Source organism: Lycium ferocissimum, unplaced genomic scaffold, assembly GCF_029784015.1.
Source record: "Lycium ferocissimum isolate CSIRO_LF1 unplaced genomic scaffold, AGI_CSIRO_Lferr_CH_V1 ctg1076, whole genome shotgun sequence".
Lineage (NCBI taxonomy): Eukaryota > Viridiplantae > Streptophyta > Magnoliopsida > Solanales > Solanaceae > Lycium > Lycium ferocissimum.
The window spans coordinates 10,202-20,683 of NW_026713477.1; the positions used below are offsets into that span (position 1 = coordinate 10,202).

General features: G+C 36.9%; 1 protein-coding gene across 2 annotated transcripts; it reads left to right on the top strand.

Moving 5' to 3' along the window:
- LOC132041574 (eukaryotic translation initiation factor-like) lies at positions 1–4,838 on the top strand. Of its 2 annotated transcripts, none has more exons than XM_059432273.1 (6): positions 1–200; positions 1,283–1,385; positions 2,467–2,555; positions 2,655–3,005; positions 3,096–3,338; positions 4,315–4,838. In XM_059432273.1, exons 1-6 carry the CDS (start codon positions 183–185, stop codon positions 4,321–4,323), a joined length of 813 nt encoding a protein of 270 aa, XP_059288256.1. In that variant the 5' UTR covers positions 1–182; the 3' UTR covers positions 4,324–4,838. The 2 variants fall into 2 exon arrangements, with proteins under 2 accessions (XP_059288256.1, XP_059288257.1); XM_059432274.1 differs by having other exon boundaries at positions 1,283–1,378; positions 2,460–2,555.
- The last annotated feature ends 5,644 nt before the right edge of the window (positions 4,839–10,482 follow it).

The window sequence follows — 10,482 nt, forward strand, 5'->3', positions numbered from 1 at the left end:
CCACTTTACTCTTTGACCCAAAATCATTTTCATCTTCACAAAAAACTCATCTTAACCGATGTGGTTGATTCCATAATCAATAGTTCCAACAATATTTATATTTATAACTTAGAAATACTCAAAAGGGTGATGCTGTTTCTTGTTTTTGAGATTTGTCAAGTGTTTTTCACAGATTAACTTAAATGCCTCACAACCAAGGGGTAATTCTTAATCTATCTTTTTTGCATTTAATCTTCAAGTATCTCTTTGATGACTAACTCTCTTTACTTGGACGCTCTCTTGAATGTGTATGTGTTGTTGAATGTTGATACTTGTAAAGTGTATTACTCCTTCCGTCCCATAATAATTGTCATCTTAGTCAAATTTTTCTGTCTCATAATAAGTGTCACTTTAGGAAATCAAAATATAAATTGACTAATTTTTTTCAATTCTACCTTTAGGTAATAAAGTAACATCTAAATGATAATTGGAAAAATCACATAGTAACTTAGTATTATTAGATTTTCAATGTCAAAAAGGTTTACTTTACAAAAGGTAAAAGTAATTTATATTTGTTATATTGATGTAATCTGGTAAACTTCACATTGCATTATTAGTTTTTTAATATGCGTATTTTTGGTTAAGGTGACACTTATTATGGGACGGAGGGAGTACTAGATAAAGCTTTTTTTTTTTTTCCAGTCAATTTTAAAAACTTCCTCTATGAGATGTGATTTGACTATATTCAGTTTCCTTTAAGTTTTAGCTGATGTTGTTATCAGGCTTTAAATGTTACTTAGTAGAGCTTGAAAGGCTGGACAGAGCGTTTTCCTTTCCTGTCCAGTATATATTCAATACAAGCCAAAATAGAAAAAGCTGCAAGCACCACTAAACATCAGTAGGAAAGATTGTTAATACAATTATAGATTGCTTGATATAATCGATAAAAATACAGACCATGTTAGTGTATTTGAGTTAAATCCACACTGAATGTGTAGAACAAGAATATCATTTGTTCTAGTAATCCATTCTTATGTAGTGCATGTTAACGGGTGTTTAGATCTGCCATCTTCCATTAGGTCCTCCTCTGACCCTAATATCGCCTGCTTGTTTAATTATTGACAAAAATTGGAAGATTTTTATAATGATCAGTGACATATGTCTTTTTCTTCGCATCTTCCAATTTTTTACTTTTAGTAACGGCAAGGGCTTTTTTGCTGTCTTGAGTTTAAGTACAACAATTGTGTCTGATATAGAACTATCTATCAGTCCCTGATATCAGAAACCTTTGTTTGTGAATCAGGGAGGACCTGCTCCTACACTAATCAAAGCTGAGATGCCATGCACAGCTGCTCGAAGAAGCAATCTTTCTCACAAAGATCGTGTCTTGTTGAAGACCGTGGAGGGTTAATTTTTTTCTGTTATTGTTACGCATTTAATTCAAAAACATGTGCTAACATTGTGGTTCAATTCCTCTGTGTCTTACTGTCCATCTTTCGGTATCCCCCATTTACTGCTTTATTGCCTTTCTGTTAGATGTCTGGATGTCTCCGTCGTTTAGACCACAATATAAAACTTCATTTGCTGTGTCGTTACTGGACCATGAGACTGGTTTATGTGTGTACTATGATTGCAGAGGTCAGAGAGAAGATGTTGTGATAACAATCAGGTTACTTGAATAAAAAACAAGAAAATAGCGTTGAAGCGAGAAATTCGAAGATTAAAGACTAGAAAGATGAAATTTGAGAAATAAATTTCCAAATCTCAAAAGTTGTTACTAATAACCCTAATTGGCTGTAGTAGACCTAATTAGTGGATTATGGCTAATATTGTTTACTAGCAGATTCAATTCAAGAATTTAGATGAAAGTGATCTAGCTCCTTAATTGAATAATTAAAGACTATAATTAGTACTCCCTCCGGATCAAAAAAAGAGTCCACTTATTAATAAAGCATTCATAAGGAATAGATTGTGGGCGTGGTTTGTCAGCCCTTTTGGGCATGATTCTCAGTCCATTTTGGGCAGATTTTTCAGCTCTTTTGGGCCTCCATATGGGCCCAATTTACTCTTCTCGGGCTTTGACTTGCACCATGAAATATGTGTAGCTCTTAGCCATTCTTTGCCACAATATTTTGACTAATTTTTGGGCTCTTCTTCCATGATAAGCATCTTCTTTATCCTTGCTGATGGAGCTATCATGTTGATACGTTCTTAGTCTGGGTATTAGTATGAATGAAGTCCTGTCTCTTTTTGTGTGTGTGTGTGATTAAGTAAGGATCATGTAGTTCTTGTTTTTGGAATTTCTATTATTAGAGTAATGGTAATTCTATTACGGCATTAATTGAAGATACTACTGGAAAGAACCACTCTACCTCCCAAGGTAGGGATAAGATCTGCGTACACTCTTCCTTCCCTTGACCCCACTTTGTGAGATTTCACTGGGTATGTTGTTGTTGAATTGAAGCTACTAACTGATATAGATTTGCAGTATACTCAACCAGCCAACTATGAAGAAATTTGATCTCCTCAAAGGTCAACTGCTAGATTCAGGGATAAATAGTGCAGACTCCCTAGAGGTCTGTCCTCCCATATCAGGGATACATCTCTCTTTGGTATTTTCTTTTTCAAATTTTCCTTGTCCTTGGAGATTTGACGTGCTTTTCTCTTCACTCCAGGGTGTTGTCTCCTTGATATTTGACAAGGCTATACTGGAACCAACATTTTGCCCGATGTATGCCCAGCTGTGTTCTGATCTCAATGAAAAGCTGCCTCCATTTCCTTGTGATAAACCTGGTGGCAATGAGATCACGTTCAAGCGTGTTCTATTGAATAACTGTCAGCAGGTGTTTGAAGGTGCTGACAAATTTCGAGAAGAGGCGAGGCAAATGACAGCCCCTGAGCCGGAGTCGGAACGTAAGGACAAAGAAAGGCTGATCAAAATTCGCACGCTTGGCAATATTAAGCTTATTGGAGAGCTTTGGAAGCAAAAGATGGTCACTGAAGCGATTGTTCATCGCATCGTTCAGGTTGTTAATTGCTTCCTTTTCCTCAGGTCTTTTTGTTTCTTTAATGCGTTAAACTGTACTAATGATTGTCTTTGCTGGTTTTGTTCACAGGAACAATTAGGACAAGATCCTAAAAGTTGTCCGGAAGAAAAGAATGTTGAAGCCATTTGTCAGTTTTTCAACACCATCGGCAAGCAGCTTGATGAGAACCAAAATTCAAGGCGCATCAACGATGTGTACTTTAACCGGTTGAAAGAACTATCAAAAAACCCTCAGTTGTATCCACGGCTAAGGTTTATGGTTCGTGACGTGCTTGATTTACGTTCCAATCACTGGGTCCCTAAGGGGGAAGAGGTAACACATCATTCTAACTTGTATTTGTTGCCTTCTCCTTACCAGTATTATTAATAGGGAAAAGGATCAAAAATATACCTCTATTTTGGGAAAAGGGTTAAAAATATTCTCCGCACTTATTTTGGGTTAAAAATACCCTTCCCGTTATGAAACTTTTCAAACATACCCCTCTGTTAACAGAAATATCCCTTCCCCCCAAAAAAAACCATTTTTTTACCCCACCCAGACTTATCCGGACCCAAATAAAATAATAACACCTTAGTCCACCAAACAAGACTTAAGCGTTCAAATCCATTTCACCAACATTACAGAGAGAGAGAACATTAGAGAGAGAAAAAAAGTGACGGTTCACATCTTTCTATTAGGGTTCCTCCGATTTGCCCTATTAGAACGCTATAAAGGTATGATTCTTAACTACCCAACTTCTATTATGTGTATTTCTCTTCATTTGTTGTAAGTTTTTGAAGTTTTGATGAGTTAGGGTTTTTCATAAATGGTTCCTGAGTTATTATTCGATTTATTTGCAATTTATCGTCTATTAAATTCAATTGTGTCAAACTACTATTTCTACACCTTCATCTATTTCTATTTTGTGTTTCTTTACTTGTTCTTCTATTAATTCCGCTATCACTCCACTATTCCATAATCATCTAAGAGAACCTTTAGCAGGGGCACTAGATTTACGAATAGACAATATAATTTCGGCATTAAAGCTACCCCGTAACTCTGCAAAATGTCGCAAAATAGTTGTTCGTCGCAAAGAACGTGCAATTGTGGTTTGGTTGCAAAAAAAATATGATATCCACCACTCCCGCTAATCCGGGAAGAAGATTTTTCAGATGTCCTCGTCCAGATGTGTGTCCATTTAAAAGTTCCTTTTTTTTTTTTACTGTTTCGGTGAACTGATTTTATATCAACTAATCTCTTTTTATTTTTTTTGTATTGTTGCTAATCTAATTTTGATTGTTGTCAACAGCATTCCTGATGCGGATATTGGGAATGGGATGACCAAGCTTTACCGGAGAAAGCTTACATACGAAATTTAGAGGAGTTGTTGAAATACGTCAAGATTGAACGGGACAATTTGAAGATTGAAAAGGAAAATTTGAAGATTGAAATGATCAATTTGAAGAGTGAACGTGACAATTTGAAGAATGAAAGGGATTATTTGTCGGAAGTGGTTGCTACCTTGGAGGCAACGAACAAAGCTAGGACATTTGAGGAGAAGTATTCTATGGTGAAATTCAATCTTATGATTTCATGGGTTCTTTTTGTTGGGATTTTGGTCGGATTGATGATAAAGTGAATTCGAGATGTAGTGTTAGTTGTTAGTTTTTGATGATGCTAATATGTATGTGTAGTAGTTTAAGAACCGATGGTTTTTTTCTCTTGGAGGTGTGGTGAATGTAGTAATTTGGAAGTAATGTTTGTAAGGTCCTTGTTTGTAATGTATGGATGTGGAACTCTTTCAATTTTAGTGCATATGGTTTCGTTGAACTTTTCTCTTATCCCCCTTTTTTGAACTTTTCAATTTTAATGCATACGGACTCTCTCAATGTCAAGTGCAACTTATGTCTTTTGCCTGAACATTTCCGGTAGCATGCTTGCTTTAACTACCTCGTATGTTTGTAGAACATGGTCGTAGCAAGTGGTTTAAAACATTTTTAAGCAAATCAGCAGACATATTCACGGAGAGATGAAAGTAAAGCAAGTTTTGGCCAATTCTCATGACAATCATTCTCACATACCTTAGCCTGAGAACATGAAGACTATCAAAATTGTTCATAAATATGAGATTTTGAAAAGAGAAGCTTGGCATCTAGACTAGAACAAATTATTCCATGAACACTATCCTTACGAAATACAAAAATAAGATGAAGCCTCTGGTGCTTAGCCAATTTATTAGCAGCATGAACTTCAATATCACATTTTGCATACAAAGCTGCCTCATCAATATCACATTAGCTTGGGCTTTCTCACACACATCACACTGAATCTTTCTTTGTGATGACAAAAATAGTTTGTGCTAAGTGATGACAAGAATAGTTGATAGGACCAAAAGAAAGATACAAGTGAGGTATAGTTCCCACATCTACAAAGTGCAACAAGATACGAAAATAAGCAAATGGCTATAAATAATAAGTTAATAAAATCACTCTGATAACATTGCAGATTTTATGCATATGGACTCTTGTGCATTTTGTGCAATCAAGGTGGAAATGGAATAGTAGTATACTTGAACCAGATCAGCAACAAAACTGAACCAAACCAGATCACCATTTGAACCCACATAGGACACTGAACCAAAACAAATCAGTAGTATACTTGAACCAGATCAACAACCAACTGAATCAAAACTGAACCAAAATGGAAGGAAAAAGCATTATACTAACAACTTCATATATTAATTGGGCAGCAAATCTAAAAGTTTGTTCATTACATGAGGGATGTCATGTTATAACCCCAAAAAGATGCAACAAAAAGTGATAAAAAGACATCCCATTGCCACAATCAACTACTGAACCATGCAACATAAGTTTGTGCCATCAACGATGCTAATTACATCAGTGAAAGTTTTAAAGTTTTCACAAAAATACACCAAGTTCCAGTTGATACATCACTCCTTCACTGTTGTGCCTTGCCATTACCCTTCCTTGCCTTAATTTTCTCCACTCTTATCTGCTCCAACTATCTTCCAGTAACAGATACATTACCATTCGATGAGAGACCTTTTGGTGCATACAACTCACTTGGTTTGCTTAAAACCTCTAGCATCACCAATGAAGCTGATTTGTCTTGATCCAGTTAGTATAGGTTGCTTCTGTCTTTGTTAGAGTCTAGATTTCAACTCTGACACACTTCAACTCTAACACACCTCTTGGCCTCAATGGTAGATCTTCCTCAAGTTCAAGTCCAGGATATTTAATATCATGATCACTGGGGGATGGATCAAATATGGACCGACTTATTTGAACCCTTGGAGTTGGCATAAACACACCTTGTGTAGCTTGACTCGATGAACTGTTTTGACTAAATTGTGGAGCTAACAAGTGCAAGTCATCCACTGTTGAGGTCCTTCATCTACAACTTCTTCATCGACTAGTCTCATTTGCCTGTTCATTGGTTGCTTGTCCTTGCTTGACCTCTTCATTGGTTGTTTGTTCTTGCTTGGTCTCTTCATTGGCTGCTTGTCCTTCTTACCCTTCAACTGGCCACTCTTAGAAGTGCCTTCACCACTCATTTTGTCCAACTGATAAAAGAAGATGAAAATCAAAGTGTTAAAAAAATAAAATCACATTATAAAACAATTGACTACTAACTTAAACAGAAAGACTACTAAGTGTGACATCATTGACAATAATATGGCTGAGAGCTTTAATGCTTGGATCTTGCCTGCAAGACACAAGACCATCATAACCATGCTAGAAGAGATTAGGATGAAGGTAATGAATAGGATAAGCGTGATGAGGTCTTTTGCAAACACTTGGGTCACAAGAATATCTCCAATGGCATTAAGGACATTAGAACAAAACATGGGGAAGTCAATGAACTGTAATATTGTGTTTAATGGTGAGTATGGGTTTGAGATTCTTGATGGTCCATAGCAGCACACTGTTGATATTGTCAATGAGAAATATAGTTGTAGGTCATGGCAGCTCAAAGGAATAACATGTCCACATGCCATTTGTGCCATGTTGTACAAGAAGTATGAACCTATTGAATATGTCCATGATTACTATAGCAAGAAGAACTAGTTCAAAACCTATTGTCACTACATTCAACCAATGACAAATATGGCAATGTGGCCTACGTCTGCTAATCCTGCTATTGCACCACCAATTATTAGAAAAATGCCAGCCAGGCCCTCAAAAAGCAAGAAGGAAAGAGGATAGTGAAGCAAAGAAATCTGGAAAAATGCCAAGAACAGGCATGCTGATGACTTGCAGCCAATGTGGAGGTAAAAACCACAATAAAAGAGGCTGTCAGAGGGTATGTCCTTCCTACCATTTTCTTGACTTTGCACTGCACTATTGAATTTTTATGACTTTGCATTTTACTTGTAGAGGGGAACATGGGCTGCTTTTGCTGCTTCTCAAGCCAGTACTGCTTCTCAAACATTTGATGCTTCTCAAGCCAGTACTGCCTCTCAAACTAATGATGCCTCTCAAACCTTTGCTGCTTCTCAGACCAATGCTGCTTCTCAAACAACTGTCGCTTCAAACAATGTCCCAAGGCCGAGGGGAGGCCAAGAAAAGCACACCGTGGTACCCGAAACTCCTCCAAGACCAAGGGGTAGGCCAAGAAAAGATCCTAATGTGCCTAGTGATCCTCCAAGACCAAGGGGAAGGCCAAGGAAAGAACCTGCAGTTGCTACTCCAAAGCCTAGAGGAAGGCCAAGAAAAGAAACAGAGACTGTTGCTAGTCCTGCCCCTACTTTTCTCAAAAGAGTTGATTCTGAGGGTCCCCCTTCTTACCCAAATAAAAGATCTAAAACAGTTGGTATGGGAGTCTTTGTTGCTGAAAGTGGTTATACATCCCTGAATGTAAGTTTAATATTTTCTTTACAATGGCATTGGTATGTGAAGTTGTGAAGTGACTAATTTTCAAATTTGTTTATTGCGAAGATGGCATGCCTACTAGTAGAGTGCTGAATTTTGGTGGTAAACATCAAGCAAGTCGTACCTATAAGACCTGCTGAAGTCACAGGAGACCTTGGTCACAAGGCACGGCAAGGGATGAGGTACAAAGGCAAACCATGCAACTCAAGAAGCATGCTTGATGAGATTACAAGGGACAAAGTCAACAAGGCCACTAGCAGCAAAGGAAAGAGGCCATGGAAGTGATGACCATTATTTAGATTACTAGAATTAAGTTGTTTTTGGATATTAAACACTTTGTATGAATTCGGCAGTTTGGAAGACTTGAATTAGCAGTTATAATGACTTAATGTTTTCTGCTTAATTAAGTGTTAGAATGACTTATTAATCATACTTGTTTGTGTCCATTGTTTGTGCTCTGTTAGCTGTGGTACTGTGATTTGGGCAGTGTGTACATTGAGCACTAAAGTTAAATGTGCAGTGTGTGTGTATGCCGTGTGTGTACATATAAATTTGGGCGGTTACGTAGGCGGCTTGAATTGTGTACATTGACCGAAATGAATTCGGTCGATGCACATTGGACGATTCAATTCAATGTAATTGAATTCATGTACATTGACTGGTAGTTGGGAAAGCTAATGAGAATTGTAACCATTCAATATCATCAGCCTATAAATAGCCTATTAAGCTGTCCATTTCAACTCATCCCTACACCATTCCTTCTCATTCAAACAACGAATTTCATAGCAAAATGCCTCTAGGTGAAGATGAACTGATTTACTTCGAGAAGAAACTAACCAAATCATACGTTGACAACGATGACTTTGTAAGTGTTATTTTGCAAACTTATTTCAATTGATGTGTTTACTTATTCATAATGCCTCATGTATTTTGTGCAGATCCTACCTTCTAACATACAAGATTTTCTTCCAAACACAACTACACAAGCTGTTGTTTTCTACGAGCAGCGTGAATACAATATGATGTATAAGGTTGGCGCGCATACCCGCTACGCACAAGGGTGGAAGGATTTCATTGATGCAAACCTTCTAAGGGAGGGACACGTCTTATGCTTTAATGGTTGTGAACATAATGAGAAATAACCTTCTTTGTTAATATCAAGAGGGAAGTTATCGAAATAGATTAGATTTCTCCCTATTATGTAAAGTTTATGAATTATCATCAATGAAATCTATATCTATGAACTTTATCTTTATCTATGGTTTTTCTTTTCAAGTTGAATGAAGACAACTTTTTAATTGAACATCCATGACGAGAAATTTCTTCAACTTACATACATAAAGTGAATAACAATCACTTAAACATCCTTCAACATACAAACATGTAATCCTACTATGGCAATCGACATTGGTAATGCTTGTTCAAAAACACCCAATAAACCAAATAACAACACCAAAGAACAACACCAAAGAAACACAAAAACAAAAACTTGATAATAGTAATGCATCTACCCCTCTTCTCTTGTTCAAGCTTCATCACTTTCATCTCTTCTTCAAGCTTTGACACTTTCATCTCTTCTTCAACCTTTAACACTTTCATCTCTTCATTTGTAGTGATATTCTCATTACCGATGGCCATTTCACTATTGTCATTACCAATATCTCCATCAATGCAAGAAGACTCTCCTTCTTCCATTTCATTTGTCAAACCAACTTCTTCCGCCATTTTCTTCTTCAATTCCACTGTTTGCTCTTCCATTTTCTTCTTCAATTCCACTGCTTGCTCTTCCATTTTCTTAATCAATTTGTGAATAACAAACTTAGACCTTTCATCAATAGGATCATCCCTCCATTCGAAGAACTTACATTTCTTAGCCCATAAAATAAATTCAACTCATGTTAGGCACACTGTAATGTGTGGCAGAAATAAGGCACGCAACATAAAAAAATATATTTATAATCGTACCCCATAGAATGGGCATGTCCAAAATCTTCTTCCGGGATTATTGGGAGACCAAGAAATCTGCATTTTTAATAATACTCCGTGCTGGCATCGCACTTGACGCTTCATCTTTGGATCGTCATTTTGAGTACAAAGATTGCTCAACTCCAATTTGAACTCTTTCATTAAGAACCCTAGAAAAAAAAAATTAAGTGAAAGATATAACATATAAATAAAAGATGAGAATAATAATGAGTTTGGAGAAAATATTACTTACCACTAGAATACATGGCACAAATTTCAATTTTTTTTTTTCTTCAAGCGTTGGCAAAAATGGAGTCAAGATTAGAAAATGAAGAAGAAGGAAGAGAAAATAAAGGGAGAGGGGGGTGGGGCGGGTTTTGTCCCGTTATATTTTATACACATGGCAAAAAATAACAGGTCAAATGCCCCCTCACGCGCTGCTTGGTCGTGTAGTCACGCACAGTGCCAGATCAACGCTAAAAGGTCACTAAAATACTGAAAAATTAAGACTTGGGGGGGGGGGGGGTTATGTATTTTCCCTAAAATAAAACAGTGAACTGAAACAGTGCGCTGTTCAGCCAAAACAGTGAACTGAAGCAGTTCACTTCTCAGCAAAACAG

What these genes read in the sequence shown, in the direction of transcription:
- LOC132041574 (XM_059432273.1), top strand. An exon ending in CTTGTTGAAGACCGTGGAGG is followed by an intron (nt 1,386 to 2,466) that starts GTTAATTTTTTT and finishes TATAGATTTGCA; the next exon opens with GTATACTCAACCAGCCAACT. An exon ending in TTGTTCATCGCATCGTTCAG is followed by an intron (nt 3,006 to 3,095) that starts GTTGTTAATTGC and finishes TTTTGTTCACAG; the next exon opens with GAACAATTAGGACAAGATCC.